General features: G+C 41.7%; 1 protein-coding gene across 6 annotated transcripts in view; it reads left to right on the top strand.

Moving 5' to 3' along the window:
- Nucleotides 1-663: 663 nt before the first annotated feature.
- Nucleotides 664-17,565, top strand: part of MAP7D3 (MAP7 domain containing 3) — a 30,942-nt gene continuing 14,040 nt past the window's right edge. For 4 of the 6 annotated variants that reach the window (XM_055338821.1, XM_055338819.1, XM_055338823.1 and 1 more), the window contains exons 1-8: nt 664-737; nt 4,930-5,028; nt 5,124-5,207; nt 7,288-7,451; nt 11,615-11,729; nt 12,067-12,171; nt 15,384-15,476; nt 16,999-17,124. In XM_055338821.1, the coding sequence (XP_055194796.1) occupies nt 683-737; nt 4,930-5,028; nt 5,124-5,207; nt 7,288-7,451; nt 11,615-11,729; nt 12,067-12,171; nt 15,384-15,476; nt 16,999-17,124 (841 nt within the window). In that variant the 5' untranslated portion in view covers nt 664-682. The remainder of the gene's footprint in view (nt 738-4,929; nt 5,029-5,123; nt 5,208-7,287; nt 7,452-11,614; nt 11,730-12,066; nt 12,172-15,383; nt 15,477-16,998; nt 17,125-17,565) is intronic. The other 2 variants (XM_055338820.1, XM_055338822.1) reach the window with 2 other exon arrangements.

The raw sequence follows: 17,565 nt of genomic DNA, 5'->3' as shown, positions 1-17,565 counted from the left end.
TTTTCCCTTGTGAACGGGAAAAACATTTTGCAATCTTGAAGGACCTCTCCTCCAAAACCTAAGAGATTAATGCCAGCAGGCCCTCCTTCGTTGTAAAGACCCACAAACACCCTAGAGATAATTCATGCAATTTTGAGACCTAAGAGTGTCATGATTTATTTTGCAGCAATTTTTAAAGAAAGGGTGTACTCTTAGATTGGGCCGCTAGTATGTCACAAGAGCCTCTCACCCCCTCAACCTGTCTCTGGGCCTCTTCCCTGTAACTTGGACCTGTCTGTAGTGTTTGAAAGAGTAGTAAACTCCCGATACAAGCGCACCCAGGAGGCGCTCAGTATAATGCTTGGTAAAGCAAGGAAGGAAGGAATCTTAACTGCATTGCTAGGTAGATTGGGATGAAAGGAAAAAAGGAATGTTGGATGGCTCCCCGCACGGGATGCGGGAAAGCACGGAATGCGGGGGAGGGTTTCTTTAGCCCCAGGAGGTCCCTGTCCTGCAGGTCCCGACGTGGTGCCTAGGGAGCAGCGCTGCAGAGTTTGCGGGACCAGGAGGGAGCGGCTTCTCTTCGGGCCCCGCCCCCCCCCCCCCCCCCGGCGCCGCCACCAAGGCTGGCGAGACGGTCACGCCGGAGCCTGCGCACTGGGTCCCCAGCGCCTCCAGAGGTTCTCCACTCGGCGGCTCGAAGATGGCGGAGCGCGCCGGCGGCAGCACATCCCTCAGGGGGCTGCGCGAACGGATGGGTGAGCGGCCCGGAGGCTCCCGGGGGAGCCCGGGCCCGTGCGGGAGGCGGGCTTCTCGCGGCCCCGGGGACTGTTGTGGCGGTGCAGAGGGTGCCAGAAAACTTTACTCCGGGGTGGCCTCGCGCCGTCCGGTCCACCCCTCACGCGACACGGAGTTCCCCTAAACGGGACAGGGAACCGTTGTGGGACAGGCGGGGGGGGGGGACGGCCGGCCAGCATCACCAACGGCAGAAGTCCCGCGGCCAACGGCCCAACGGTCGCCGCTAGCGGCCGGACCTCGGGGGCGGGGCGCGAGGGAACTAACGGGCGCGGGGGGTGGAGGGGCCTGGGACCCGGGACCCCGCAGACGGTCCTGAGCTCCGCCGGCGGTTAGGGGGGCGGTGGACGCCCGCGCGGCCACCGAAAGGACGCGCCCCGGTCCGGGATGTGCGGGCGCCCGCCCAGACCCCGCGCTCTGGGGCAGCCCTTCCAGGCGCAGAGCCGGGAGTTTTCCCTCTGCGCGCGGCGCGAGCGGTCACATCCTCTCCCACAGTCGCACTCGTTCCCTCTCCCAAGGGCTTAATATCCCGCACCTTCCCAGTCAAGGTCCGGTGAGGACGGAGCCTTGGGGGGATGTTGCTTTGAAAGTTGGGAAGAAACTTGCTTCTCAGCTCCTCCTGATTTGCCTGCCGTGGCACATGACTTCGCCAAGATGTCACCTTCCGTGGGACAACTTGCAGACCCTAGGCTGCAATGAACGGAAAGCAGCACTTCAAAGTGCTTTTTTCCTAAACTGGTCCCACCGCCAAAATACCGCCCCCCCCCATCGTTAATTTTATAGAATTTGGCAGCGCATTGCTTGGCCCAGGAAACTGCTCCGCTAGCTTAGTGAAAAGGTATTTCTCGCTTGGTGTGACGTTACGTGCTGTTCTCAAACTAGCTCCCTATTAAGAACTTGAATAAAACGATTTTAATTGATTATATAGAAATTTGCTGTTAAAAAGTTGACTGCGTTTGGGAGGCTTTCTGTTATTTCAAAACTCTGCAACTCCCCAGTGTATCAGAAGCAAGTACACCTTGATCTTTACTTGGGAAGAGAACCCCTTCTGTTTCTAGCTTATTTTCCTTCACCTAGAAAGAATTTACAGTAAATTCGGATTGTTTTACTGCTTGTTAACACGTAAGGCTCCCTGCCACTGGTTTATTTCAGTCATTTAAATTAACCAGCATTCTGGACAATACCCCCCCCCCAAAAAAAAAAGCATTTTTGGGTATTGAATGTTGTGAAGTGTTTTATAATCTTGTATGAGACAGTTGCTTGAATTCACAATATTTCAAGCCAAAACCTTAGTCATGCAAAAAGGGCTTAACCTAGAACCCTAACTGACCTCCTTGCTGCCCATTTCATATTAGGAATTGAAAACATCACATGTTATATGTTAGACTTTTCACACAGTACCAGCTTAACTAGATTTGCCCTCCTGGTCCCAGTGTTTTCCTGAAGTGGGACAAGGAGTCATTGAAATGTTTTGCCAATTTGTGGCAAATTAAATGCCACTGTGACAGTTGCTTCTTTTTATTCTATTAATCTGGTCCATTTTATTTCCTGCTGGGAGTCTGACTCCAAGAGTTAAAACATTGTCCTGAATAAATAACTTCTTTGGGTACATGAATTATGTACATTCATTGAATTGTTTTCTGTGCCTAGGACTGTGCTAAGATTGTAGCACACTGAAGAAATAAACTTCTTTTAACAAAACATGTGTTTTATATTTTAATTGTTTTAAAATAATATGCAAATATTTCAGCCAGATGAGCATAAGAAACTTTGCCACTGGCTTATCACCTTTCTTGTTTTCCAAATTCACAAGTGATTTCTAAGTTTACTATAAATTACTTAGAATCCTTTCAACAAACACAGAAAAAGCTACTAAGATGGAGTCAGATCATGGAATTTTAGAGCTGGAGAAACCTTAAGGTTCTCAAGTCTGGCACCCAGAGTCGCAGCTATAAAATCCTGGGCAGCTTCTACAACTTGAATGTGTATTCCAATAGCTTAATATTTTTCCAAGTAGCCATTCCACTGTAGACATCTCTAAATGATAGGAAACTGTAATTTAAGACATGCTATCTTTGAGGAGTTTTTCTTTTTTTTATGCTAGGCACACAGTGAGAGAGAGAGAGGCAGAGACACAGGCAGAGGGAGAAGCAGGCTCCATGCACCGGGAGCCCGCTGTGGGACTTGATCCCAGGTCTCCAGGATCGCGCCCTGGGCCAAAGGCAGGCGCCAAACCGCTGCGCCACCCAGGGATCCCTTGAGGAGTTTTTTTTGTTTTAAGTTTATTTTTTGATGATCTCTGTATACACGGTGGGGCTCAAACACACCACCTGGACATTAAGAGTCCTGTGACTCCTTTTTTGAGATGGTGGTCCCTGTGGCAGCAATTATGATGTCACTTTCAAGGTTACTCTGTTAAATGACTCCCAGATAGCTTTCCTCAGTAGCAAAGAACATCTTAAAGTCAATGGATGACAAGGACAATGACAGTCACTCTGTTCCTTTGATTATTTTAATTGCCCATCTTCAGCTGTTATATTATTTCCTGATATATAGAAAATAATTGTATGTGGTATCCCAGGGGCATATTTCCTGTGCTTTCACAAGGGTAGAGAATTTTCACTGTTAATCTCCAGAGCCTTCCTGAAGATGCCCAACATTGTGGGGCATTTTAGATACAACCATACATGGAATTCAAGGGCTCAGGAATATATGGTAATTGGTGTATGTATCATCCTGGCATTTGTTTTTCTTACTCTCCCTCTAATTGTGCTCCCCTAATCTTGTATTTTATTTTACCCTCATTGAAGTTTATTTACCACTTGTGGACCTGTTTTACAAGGCATGTGTAAATTTATCTTTGTTTGCCTGATATTTTTCTACCTGGAATAATACTATGTCAATGGAAATTCCTTGGGTGCTTCTCCACCTTCACTGCATTAGAATAGAGCTTTTAGCAACTGGAAATGCCTGGGCCTCCATCCCAGAGACTGGGGGTGGGGAAAGGCAGGCAACTTAGGGTAACCCTAGTGTGCAGCCAGGATAGAAAAGCCCACGTCTACGTAATTTATATATATACTTAAAAATTTTTTAAAGACTTTATTTATTGAGAGAGTGTGAGCAGGAGAGAGCATGAGCGGGGGTGGGGGGAAGGGAGAGGGAGAAGCAGACTCCTTGCTGAGCAGGGAGCCCACCATGGCACTGGATCCCAGACCCCTGAGATCATGACCTGACCTGAAGGCAGACACTTAACCGACTGAGCCACTCAGGTGCCCCATAAATGTACTTTTTTTTAAAAAAAGATTTTATTTATTTATACATGAGACACACAGAGAGATGGGCAGAGACCTAGGTAGAGGGAGAAGCAGGCTCCCTGTGGGAAGCCTGATACAGGACTTGATCCAAGGACCCCAGGATCACGCCCTGGGCTGAAGGCAGATGCTTAACTGCTGAGCCATCCAGGCATCCCTAAATGTACTTTTTAATATCGGGGCTAATCTCTGAGGATCTCACTGTTGACCTGTCAATACTTCTGCTTCCAAATTCAGATCCATAAACACCAAGTCTTTTCTAAATTCTCAGTTTATGGCGAAACAGTTTTTCCAGTTCTATGCCAGCTCAGTTTTTCTAGTACTTGGTGTAATGTCTTGTCCGAGGCATTTTTTTAAAGGATTTTATGTATTCATGAGAGACATAGGGAGAGAGGCAGAGACATAGGCAGAGGAAGAGGCAGGCTCCTCGAGTGCAGTGCCATGTGGGACTCGATCCTGGGACCCCAGGATCATACCCCAAGCCAAAGGCAGAAGCTCAACTACTGAGCCACCCAGGCGTCCCTGTCCGAGGCATTTTTGAAAGCTATTAATCATTAGGTCCTACTCATCCACAAGCTCGTGCTATCACTCCCACCAACAACTCTCTCTGTCCACAGATAGGTTGGCACATCCACAGTAAACAGCTTTAATTCCTTCTTAAAGTGTGGAACATCATAAGTACTCAGTATGTCTTTTTATTGTTGACCCGGATTATGTCATGATTTTCGCCTTATAGATGCAAGATACTATCTTTTATCTTCAAGGAAAATTGCTTGTGCTTTACTTCCTCTTTGTTACCTGTTTGTAGTATCTGATCCCTTCCCTTTACTTCCTTGTATTCTAGTTGCTGCAGCTCATGCCCTTGCCGAAGAAAGACGGAATCAGAGTGGTCTCTGCTCTCTTCCATCACAGTCCTCAAATATAAGATCAACATTTAGACCAGGTGTAATTTCTAGAACACTTTTTGACTGATGTCAAAGTGCTACATCATGAAAATCTGATCTGTTAATGTCTTATTATATTCTTTTTTGTTTTTAGTCATCGATGGATCCGTACTTAAAAATGATGTGAAGCAGAGATTGGCGAAGGAGCGCAGAGAAGAAAAGAAGAGACAACAAGAAGGTATATTTTAGACTTTAAAAAAATCAGGATGAATGAATTTTCTGTCAAGGTTATGTATTTCCAAAGTGGTTTTACTTACTTTTCCTGATTTGTTTATATCATAGATTACATTTTTTTTCTAGGATGCATTATATTGGATTCAGTAACTTTTAAAAAAGATTTTATTTATTTATTTATTTATTTATTTATTTATTTATTTATTCATGAGAGAGAGAGAGAGTGAGAGAGGCAGAGGCACAGGCAGAGGGAGAAGCAGGCTCCAGGCAGGGAGCCTGACATGGGACTGGATCCCCGGTCCCCAGGATCACATCCTGAGCCGCGGGGCTAAACCTCTGAGCCACTGGGGCTGCCCCTGGATTCAGTAATTATACTAAGGCAGATAAAGAAGGCTTGTGAAAAATATTTGATTAAAATGTTTAATTTTTGAAGTAGTAGTTTCTGTTAGTTCTAATTTTCTGAAAACTGAGGTATGAAAACTTCAACATTTGTAGAAACAAGCAGAATGAGGGTTTCAATAAAAATGATTCTAAAAATGAAAATGAAGTTGCTAATAATCATAACAGGCTTCTCCAGTGTAAGTTAGGATCTAAAAGAATAATCTTTTTACACCTCAAGAGAAGGATTTTTTCAACTACTGCATTTTTCTTTGGTCTTTGAAATTCCCTGACAAAACTTGTGCTCAGCTTTATTCAAATGGAGATCATTTGTCTTTGTTTCAGTGAGGAGCTGTTTCTTCTTGGAACTCTTCAGGAGAGTATTTTAGAACTGCATAGATGTTCTCCAGGCTTTAGTGAGGGGAAATTTGAAATAGGAAAACATCATGCTGTACTATAATGTGGTATAAAACTGGCATGTTTAATGTGGTCTGTATAGATGAGACCTTAGAAAGAAGGAAGAAAAGCATTCTGGCCATGTGTTTTATATTTTTTTAAGATTTTATTTATTAGTTCATGAGAGAGAGACACATAGGCAGAGGGAGAAGCAGGCTCCATGCAGGGAGCCCGATGTGGGACTTGATACTGGGACTCCAGGATCGCGCCCTGAGCCAAAGGCAGACACTCAACCACTGAGCCACTCAGGCATCCCTGGGCATGTGTTTTCTTTTAAATTTTTATTTTAATGTATGTAGTGTGTTAATCTGATGGGGTTTAACTTCAGCTCAAATCAGCGGAAATAGCACATGAAAGAAAATATTTTATTTATTTGACACAGAGAGAAAGCCCAAGCAGGGGGAGTGACAGGCAGAGCTGAGGGTGACGCAGGCTCCCCATTGAGCAGAGAGCCCAACTCTGGGCTCTATCTCAGGACCCTGGGATCATGACCAGAGCCAAAGGCAGATGCTTAACCTACTGAGCCACCCAGGCACCCTGGAAATATTTTTTTGTTTTGTTTTTTTGTTTTTTTTTAATGATAGTAAAGGTTTTCTTTTTTATTTATTTATTCATGATAGAGAGAGAGAGAGAGGGGCAGAGACACAGGTAGAGGAGAAGCAGGCTCCATGCCGGGAGCCTGACGTGGGACTCGATCCCGGGACTCCAGGATCGTGCCCTGGACCAAAGGCAGGCGCCAAACCGCTGAGCCACCCAGGGATCCCCAAAATATTTGTTTTTAATATGTAATTTTAGTTTGGACAGGATTATGAGGGTCATCTAGGCCATCTCCATTATCTGGGGTTAAATGAACACCCAGAGCAAATGATTCTTTAGTGGCTTAGTGGCCATTCTCGTTCACTTATATAATTTTTTATAGGTTGGGATGCCTGGGTGGCTCAGCGGTTGAGCATCAGCCTTTTCAGCTCAGGGCATGATCCCGGGGTCCTGGAATCGAGTCTCATATCGGGCTCCTTGCATGGAGCCTGCTTCTCCCTCTGCCTGTGTCTCTGCCTCTCTCTCTCTTTCTCCCTCTCTCTCCCTCTCTCTGTCTCTCATGAATAAATAAAATCTTTAAAAAATACTTTTTTATAGGTTGTGTTATTTTTAAGAAAGAGGAGATATATTAACTTTCTCCTTTGTGAGTACTGTGGAAAACTTAAATATTTTCTTGGCTCTTATACCTTGAAAATGTATTTGAAATATTTCAGCCAACAAAGAAACCCAGATCCTTGAGAAGGAAAGAAAATCCAGGATCCAATATGAGAGGCAAATGGAGGAGAAACAACGAAAGCTGAAAGAACAAAAAGAAAAGGATGAGCAACGGAGAATATCTGCTGAAGAAAAAAGGAAGCAAAAACTACAGGAGGAAAGGGTACGTGTTTTGTAGCCTGTTAATCAGATGCCACGCTGTGTTGCCTGGCACTGGAATACTTCTTTCTTAGTCCTTCACTGCCTTTCTGCCCACCCTCCCGCCTGCTGCTGCCGCCACCAAAGGACCCAGTCCCAGTTCTCTCTCCTTCCCTTCAGTGGTAGAGCCTCTTTGGCCCTGTCCTCTCAGATCTCTGAGTTTTGAACTGCTAGCTGAGATAAAAAGGAGCCTTGCAGACCCAGGAAGAGAGCCCTTCCGCCATCTGGGATGTGGCCCACAGGTGCCTGCAGCCCAGGGTTTGCTCTGAGCTCTATCCCAGCGGCCTTAGTGTTCACAAAGCCACCAATAGGCCCCCATCTTACTTCTCACAGCAGCTCCTCTGACTGCTTGAGTGCATGCTGGTCAGATAACAGCACTTGCTCTCCCATCTGGCTTCCTCTGCCTTTCTCCTGTGTGTGCTCTTCCTCCCTGCTGTGCTGTGGCCCTGTCTCTCTCTTTACCTTCCTGGACTCTTTTGCTGTCTGATGCTGTCGGTATGAGTCACTGCCTTCTGTCCTCCTTCAATCAATTAATTGGTCTTTCGAGTGTCCATACTTGGGCATTTGGCTACCTGTCCTGTTCTGTCTGACTCCAACACCAGATTTTACTCCTGTAGGTCATTCTGCTACTTCACATTGAGGATCCTTGACTCCTTGTGAATCTGCCATGCTCTCTGGGACACCATCCTCTTTCTTTTTTTTTTTTAAGATTTTATCCATCTATTCATGAGAGACAGAGAGAGAGAGAGAGAGGCAGAGACATAGGCAGAGGGAGAAGCAGGCATCATAAAGAGAGCCTGAAGTGGGACTCATCCAGGGTCTCCAGGATCACTCCCTGGGCTGCAGGCGGCGCTAAACTGCTGCGCCACCCGGGGCTGCCCCACCATCCTCTTTCTTGCTGGCATTTTTTCTTTTTCTTTATTTCACTGATTCTCAAGTGTCCCTAACTCAGTCTTTGTCTCAGGTTCTCCATCTGACTGTGACCTTTTTCTGCCAGAAGTGCCTCACTTTTCATTCCTCATTGTCTTAGCTTTTCTCTCCGTCTTTGGGCTTTCTGCCTATTCTCTCCGTATGTGTGTTTTTATCTCTCCTGCTTTTCTACTGTTGCTCTTATTTTTTTAATGTATTTTTTATTTTTAAAGATTTTATTTATTTGACACAGAGAGAGCACAAGTAGGCAGAACAGCAGGGAGAGGGAGAAGCAGACTCTTCACTGATCTGGGAGCCCAACGCAGGACTTGATCTCAAGACCCTGAGATCATGACCTGAGTTGAGGCAGACCTTTAACCAACCAAGCCACCCAGCACCTCTATTGCTCTTATTTTTTTTAAGATTCACTTATTATTTATTTGAGAGAGAAAGCACACGCAAGACAGTGAGTAGCACGAGTTGGGGGAAGGGCAGAGGGAGAATCTCCAAGCAGGCTCCCTGCCAAGTGCAGAGCCCATGACAGGGCTCAATCTCAGGATCCATGAGATTGGGACCTGAGCCAAAACCAAGAATCAGATGCTTAACTTACTGAGCCACCCAGGCGCCCTTAAATATTCTTTTTGGTTCCATTTGTCCTCATGAGGCTTCTCTGGTGCTCTCTCTTCTTCCTTGTGCACACGATTGCTCTCACATGCCTCACCCCCAGCCCCTGCCCTGTGTGTGTATCTTCCTTATTCTAGGACTGTTTGCATGCCATTTCTTCCCCACCCATGGTCCACTACATTTTTTCCCCCTCTCTCTCTACCTTTTTCTGTGGTTGTTTATGCTGTTTTTTTCATATTCCAGTATTTGATGAACTCCCATCCAGGATTTCTATCACCATCTTCCTTTGTGAAAGCTCCTTAATTGACTTCTGTGGTGAAGAGAATGAAGGCCAGACATAGAGTGATCTGAACTAAGAGACTGAAAGAAAGTAATGCAGAACACTGCAGAGTGGGGGAGGGTCCCTGGAGAGGAGAGACTCCCAAGGACTGAGAGAAAAAGACCATTTTAGAGAAAGAAGAACCTCAGAGAGAACCCAGAGAAAACATAACAAAATGGCACTGCAGAGAGGCAGGGAGCCAGGGGTGCAGTGGGAGAAAAGAAGCAGGAGGACAAAGAGAAAAGGGGCAAAAGAGAACCAATCTCACAAAACTAGTGTGATGGGGTAAGGGTGGACCCTGACAGACTAGGAAGGGTCCATGGGACACTGTGAGCAGCCTGCACATAGAAAAACAGAATAATTCATTAGAGTAGGAGGTGGTACTGAAGAGGGCTGAGTGTAGACAGGAGACCTGTAGGAGCCACAGGTGCAAGGGGAGCCTGAGAGGACAGAGGGCCAGTGCATTTGGAAGCAGGGGGATAGAATGCTTAGGAATCACAAATGTTTCAGTAACACAAGATGAATCACTGTTTTCAGTCTTGATTATACTTTCTGGGTTTTTAGTAATTTGAGCACCTTATTATTTTCTGTTGGAAAATATAATTTTAAAATATTGCCATTAGATACATTTTAAGAATTGCAGTTGCTTTTCTCCTGAGAGGATATGGAGGACTCTCCATTTTCCTTGTATGTTTATCTTTTCTCTCAGAGAAATGGTGGGGGCATTGTAAGGATGATGTTGCTATGAAACGGTTGTTGTCAGGGAAGAGTAGAAAGCTTCCTGGCCCTGCAGTTGATTTGCTTACCTGAGTATAGTCCATGGTCTGGTACATCACAAGGACTTGAAATATCAGAAAGGAAAACTATGCCAGCCCCTCATTTCTGGCAGTGGGATTGTTTTGCCACAGTGTGGTGTTTACAATTGAATAGCTATTATCCTGAGCCCTTACAATTAAAGTTGAGGTCCAGGGGTGTTTGGCTCAGTCAGAAGAGCATGCACTCCTGATCTTTTGAGTTGGAACCCCACATTGGGTGCAGAAATGACTTAAAAAAAGAAAACTTAAAGTTGAGGTCAAGACAAACACATCAATTATCTTTTTTTAACTTTATTACTAGAATTAAAGATGTTATAAATGGGTATTATAGATGATTCTGGCATAGATTTCACTTATATAAGTTGATTTTTTTGCCTCATTCTACAAAGAATTTAAGGTGTATTTAATTTTATTTTTTAAAGATTTTATTTACTTATTGGGCGGGAGGGGCAGAGAGAGAGGGAAAGAGATTCCCACACAGACTCTATGTAGAGTGCAGAGACCAGTGTTGGGTTCAGTCCCATGATCCTGAGATCATGACCTGAGCCAAAATCAAGAGTTGGGCGCTTAACTGGCTGCACCACCCAGGCACCACTTAAGGTGTATTAAAAAAAAAACAAACCACGGGCAGCCTGGGTGGCTCAGCGGTTTAGCGTTGCCTTCAGCCCAGGTCGTGATCCTAGAGACCCGGGATCGAGTCCCACATCAGGCTCCCTGAATGGAGCCTGCTTCTCCCTCTGCCTGTGTCTCTGCCTCTTTCTCTCTCTCTCTCTCTCTCTCTCTCTCTCTCTCTCTCTGTCTCTCATGAATGAATAAATAAAAATTAAAAAAAATAAAAATAAAAAGTAAAAAACCGAACCACAGGGTTCCTGGGTGGCTTGATCCATTAAGCATCTGCCTTTAGGTCAGGTCATGATCTCAGGGTCCTAGGATCGAGCCCCACTTTGGGCTCACTGCTCAGCGGGGAGTCTGCTTCTCCCTCTCAAATGAATAAATAAAAAAAATTTAAACCCCACATATCGCATCCAGGAAATAAATGATTGAGGGGATAAATCACGGGAAAATTGATGGTGGAAAATGCTAAAATATAAGTATGCTTAGCATACATTTAAAAAAAAAGCACTACTTGGTTTTTGTTTAGTTGCTAGAAATGAGCTACAAATTTGGTTCTAAATTTCCTAATGATATAAGCAAAGAGGGAAGCACAGTCCATTCCTCATTTCATATTCATAAGATTAAAGCCTGTTATTGAAGAGAAGCATTGACATTGACTGATACCAGAGACATGGTCTTCAATTATTTATTTGTTTGGTCTTCAGTTATTTTTAACTATTACCTGATGCCTCCCCAACATTTTGCATGATACAAAAATTTGATAATGGGGTGGTTTTCTAACCCACAGATTTAAATTATACTGACAAAATTAATATGTAAAAATTTGTTGGCATTTATTTTAAATAGGAGAGGTTCAAAGCTGTTCTCTATCGAACACTGGAACGGAGCAGCCGTGTCGATTGTCATCAAAAAAGATGGTCTTGGGAGGGCTCTACAGCCGTGAACCCTGAGACTAAAACTGGTAATTAATACAATTGTTAAACTTTAGGTTCATTTATGTTCATATTTTGTAATCTCTGTAAAAATGATTAATAATTAAGCTTTATACAGCTTTATCTAATGAATATTTCAAAAATAAATTAAGTCTGCCCGTTTACTGTGGAGGGTACCATAAATTTTCCTGTAGATGAATATAATTCTACCGTTTCATAAAACTTAAATTTATATCATTTGTGAGGAATGACAGGGAACATTGAGCATCTAATTAATGCGTGTACTCTGTCAAACTGCATCATGAACTCATTTTATTTCAGTTAATGATGCTTTAGGAATACAGTAAATTCTGTATCTTTTCTCAGTTAATAAAGATTTCGTATCAACTGAAAAACTTGAGCAGAGGGCTTCTGGTTTACACAAACAAATGTCTTTGTCATCTGCAGGTCTTCAGAACTCTATCGCCAAGAGTAAGTAGTTATTTCATATATTCTACTGAATTTTAAACCAATGACATAATTTCTTTTTATATCTTTTCATAGTACTACTTACCCTTTAGATGGTGGAACATTTAGATTTATTTCAGAAGAGAACCACCTTGTTTTACAGCAGAGATGGTCATTACTATTTTGTATTTTCATCAGTATTAATCCTTTATTCATGATTTGCATATGAATCAGATGGATTTGCTGAGTTCAGGTGGCCCAAACTGAAACATATTTTAACCAAAAGACATTGCCGTTAAATGGCTCAGTAATTTGTTACAAAAGTAATTCATATTTCTACCTAACTGGTAAGTGAAATCCTTTCTCTAGAGAGTAGCTAGATTGGTCATTCGGATTTTATTAAGTTTCATGAATATCACCTCATTTAAGGAAAATGTTAGCATATATACAGCAGTGGACAGGTTGATCTGCTTCAGATAAGTCCTATTTGTTACTTATGACAACCTTGTAAAGGTGACAGGCAAATGTAATTACCTACCTGGCTTTATAGTTAAGACCCCAAGAAATTCAGTGCTTTTCACTCTATCATGCTTATTTATGGCTTTTATTTTGGTCATTTGATAAGCAGGTCATGATGTTGAAATTGTACTTTTCAGTAATAAGCCTATGTTTTCCTTCAAAGAAAATGGTCCCGTGTTCAATGAGCAAAGCATTGCTAACCTCCACTTTAGAATTCTTCATAGTGCTAATGTGGTGTTCTTTCTTTATTTTTTTTAATTTTTATTTATTTATGATAGTCACACAGAGATGAGAGAGAGAGAGAGAGAGAGGCAGAGAGAGAAGCAGGCTCCATGCACTGGGAGCCCTACGTGGGACTCGATCCCGGGTCTCCAGGATCGCGCCCTGGGCCAAAGGCAGGCGCTAAACCGCTGTGCCACCCAGGGATCCCAATGTGGTGTTCTTTAAAAGCAAATGACTACTATGACTACTTTATTTAAAAAAATTTTTTTTAAATTTATTTATTAATGAGAGACACAGAGAGAGAGAGAGAGGGAGGGAGGGAGGCAGGCTCCACGCAGGGAGCCCAACGTGGGACTCGATCCCGGGTCTCCAGGGTCACGCCCTGGGCCGAAGGCAGACACTTAACCACCGAGCCACCGGGGCTGACCCGCTATGACTACTTTAAATACATCTTGCTTCTGGTGTTTGTCCTTTTAATTAGTGTTCACCTACCTGTCAGTGATCATTTCTGACTTGTTGCACATGGTGCTTCTTTCTCACTGATGATTGAAATGGATTAGACAACCATAACCATCAATCCAAAAAAAAATAAATAAATCCTTTCCGGAGGCAAAAATGGAAGTGATTTTGGCGAGAAGACATGGCAAACATATTCCACATCATTACCACTTTTGTGCCTTATAAATTGAAAAAAGAAGGGCATAATTATGGTTTGAATTTAAAGATCTTTTTGTATTAGTAGGTACCTTGACCTATTTTTGAGCAATGCTATAAAATTGCAGTGCAGCAGAAGTTCTGGATCTCATTTAAAGTATAATTAGTTGTAGCAGTAGTTAACTTAGTGGGAAAGATTTTCATTTTTATCTAAATATTACAGTTTTAAAATGTTGAAAGGGATTTTTGTTTTGTTCATACTTACGTTAGTTGTACTTTTAGGAAGGACTCTGAGTTTCCATTGATGAGCTTGAGAGACTTTTTGTCAGTCTTGGGTTATCACTTTTTTTCTTTTAATGGTCTAACAAAAGTTGATCCACTTACCACCCTAACCCTTGATAGGCTTTCCCAGAACATTTATGTGTAGCCTGGGTTTTTTGTAGATTAATGTGGGAAGGTTTTCTCTAGTGCTTTACTTATAATAAAATTAATTTATTCACTGATACAATCTTTTAGAAAAATTAAATAGCATTCATTACAATGTTATATTTATATACTTTGCTTTTATATATATAATTTTTCATTTTGATATATCTTAATTGTTTCACAAGCATTCACTCTGTTTCACTGTCTAATTGCTTTGAGGAGTTAGCAAATATTGCTTCTGCAGACATGTATGACATTTTTAGTATAATGAGAAAATACTAGTATGCTTTCCTTAATAAGCCTCTTGCTGTATTATTAATGAGACTTGTAAAGAGGAGGAACAGGTAATGAATTTCAGGATAATAATTGCACTGAAAGAGCAATTCCAAGTAACTTTTTAAATGATTTTTTTACTAGTTTTTAATACAAGAAAGTATGTATAGAAGATAGAAATAACGTACGTAAAGGTATAGTATATTGCACACTCTGAAACACTGAATGTTTTAATTAATGATGTCAGGGAAAATAAAATCTGTATTGGCAGTGGCTTACCTTTGTAAACTTTCTTCAAATTGAAATGAAACCTGTTTGATCCAGAGAGATGAACATTTCATGCTTAAATGAAGTACATAATCTAATATCCTGTAATATTTTAAGTAGCTCTGTTTTAAAGCTTGGCTGATTCAAATTGCCTGTTTTTCTTCTGCTCATTGCTGACTCATAATAACTGTTCACAATATCCTGTCATTTCTTGCAGTATGAAAATAAAGGATATGTGATTTAATCACATGATTGAATTGATTATACCTCTACATCATGCTGTTCAATTACATTGTCAATTCAGGCATTTTCAGATGATGCTATGTTGTCAATATGTACAGGTCCCCAATTTAATTTATAGGTTCCCAAAAGAGAAGTTATTCTTTAAACAGACACTTCTCAGTATCCTGAGCCAGAGAGTATTTCAAGTGAAATGGGAAAGTGTCTACACAAACCATATATTTCATTAGGTTGCTAAAATTGTGACATCTGTGCCAAATGTTAATGATCATTTTTGTTTAAAAAAGTAACCATTATAACTAAAGTATACATTAGTTTAGTAATAGATGTCATGGATTGTGTCCAAAACTAAAGGTTATATATTCCCAATTTGGGAATATTGATTTGTCAGGTAGTATTTGACATTTTCCTCCTAAGTTTTAACTTTTTTTTTCTTAATTTATTTTCCAAATAACTTAGAATAAACTAGTTTTAAGTTTGGGGATGTAGAATCTCTACGTGAGATTTGAAATTTAAATTTTTATAAGCAAGAGTAGAGAAGGTAAAAAATATTTGAAAAGAGAAGTGACTGACTCCTGAAATAATATATTTAAATAATTTCTAAAAAATGATGTTCTTTTGCTGTCGATCTCCAGAAAAAACAGAAAAGAAGAGAAGCTCGTCTTTGACTAGAAGATCTGGCAAACTGCAGGCACCTGCGGAAACTGACCACGTAGAAGAAAAACCAGGTGGTTAGTTCTTTCTAATCTTAAGTGGTAGTTTAAGAGATCTCTTGGAGCACCTGAGGGTTGGCGGGGCTCAGTTGGTTGAACTTCTGACTTCTGATTTTGGCTCAGGTCATGATCTCAGGGTCGGGAGATCGAGCCCTGCATAGGACTCAGCAAGGAGTCTGCTTGAGATTCTCTTTCCCTGCACTCCCTCCCCTCCTCTGTACCGTGCTGCATTCTCTGTCTCTTTCTCTCAAAAAACAAATCTGTATTAACATTTGGTCACTTGAGAAGTTGTTCCTAAAATTGGGAGCCAGAATATCCCTTCTTTAACTAAAAATGTACTTTGATGCCATACTTATTTGACTGAAGCTAAGAGTGTGTCTTCAAATGAAATATGTAATTCTGCTGTCATCTGAGTAAGACATTTATAATGAAGCTGAGGGACTAGATCACAGAGTGTTAGTGTAGAGATTTTGTGTTGGAGGACTTAATTCTCTTCAAAGATTTCATCAGTTAGTATTTAGAAGTTCTAAGTTATTGGTCATAATTTGAACTTCAGAGCTTTGCTATGTTGCTTCAGGGATTACCCACATCTAACCTTTGTGCATGTATTCACTGCTGATTATTATACACAGAATTTGATACCTACTACTGAGTAGTACTTCTTTATCTAAAGTAGTTTCTTAAAAAAAAAATAAAAAAAAATAAAGTAGTTTCTTTCTGGGGCACCTGAGTGGTGTTGTATTGGTTAAGCGCCTGCCTCCAGCTCAAGTAATGATCCCAAGGTGATCCATTGGGCTCCTTGCTCCTTAGGGAGTCTGCTTTCCCTTCTCCCTCTCCCCTTGCTTGTGCTGTCTCTTGCTATCTCACTCTCTCAAATAAGTAAATAAAATCTTAAAAAATAGTTTCTAACACCTTCCCCCTCACCCCAACTCATGTTTGTCTCAGTCAAACATGATTGTTGCTTTTTGTTTTATACCAAACCATTCACTTACAGAATACTCTCCAGTTCTTTGATTCAGGCTGAATCCTATTATTAACAAATGCCATTGTCATAGAGATCTTTATGAATATAAAAATGTTTGGAGCAAGTTATTTACAAGATGCACTTTTTTAACAAAAGAAATCAGTCAAGTTCCTTGGAACTTTTGGTAATGAACTTGACCAGTATGACTGTCAGTGGCATATATCTGTAGAAATCCATGTCAAAGTTGCTTTGTCACATACAACTTCTTTCTCCATATGTGAGTTCCTCCATAGAGACTATACATTGGATAGGGTTCTGTTAAATATGTTATCTAGATTTCTTTATTGGGGTTATTGTGTATGCTGGGGCCTTTGACCCTTAATTCAGGTGATCTCTTCCATAGCAAGGCAATCTGATCCCGTGGCAGTGTTCACTCCCATTATATATATGTTCTCGTTGCTTCTACTTTCAGGCTGGGAAAGTTCTCATTTGCAGCAGTTCACATTGCTCTTTCTTGCTTCACATTTATTTGTGAGACCTCAACTTGAATCCTTTTTGTTTGTTCTTATTTAGCTCGTCCCCCGTATACCAGTCTTCGGGAAAGTAATTTAATCACTCGCCTCCTCGTTCCTACAAAAGCATCAATAGCCAGGAGCAAAAGTGCTGCTTCTTTATCAGTCCCTGGGAAAGATACTCCAGGTAACAGGCATAGGGCAGAAAGCCTGAAAGTGTTAGTATTTGCACTTAAAAAGCAGGTTAGGGTGCCTGGGTGGCTCCATCGGTTGAGCATCTGCTCTCTGCCTTCGGCTCTGGTCATAATCCTCCAGGAATCCTGGGATCGGGCCCGTGTCAGGCTCTGCACTCAGGGAGCCTTCTTCTCTCTTCCTTTGCCCCTCTCCACTCATGCTTCTCACTGTCAAATAAGTAAATACATAAAATCTTTAAAAATATAAAAATAAATAAAAATTAAAAAAACAGATTATATCATTTAATTTGTTGCAGTAAGACATAAAAATAATTTGCATCAGTATTCCAAATGACTGATTTTACCCATCCTTTTATGTTGTGTATTTATTTTATGCCGTCTGTTGTGCTAGATTAGTTATTTGGGTAATAGTTAATTTTGTTAATTTTTTATAT

The sequence above is a fragment of the Nyctereutes procyonoides genome, unplaced genomic scaffold, assembly GCF_905146905.1.
Source record: "Nyctereutes procyonoides isolate TBG_1078 unplaced genomic scaffold, NYPRO_anot_genome, whole genome shotgun sequence".
Taxonomy (NCBI): Eukaryota; Metazoa; Chordata; class Mammalia; order Carnivora; family Canidae; genus Nyctereutes; species Nyctereutes procyonoides.
The sequence above is the reverse complement of the archived record's forward strand: the minus strand, read 5'-3'. Positions and strand labels throughout refer to the sequence as shown.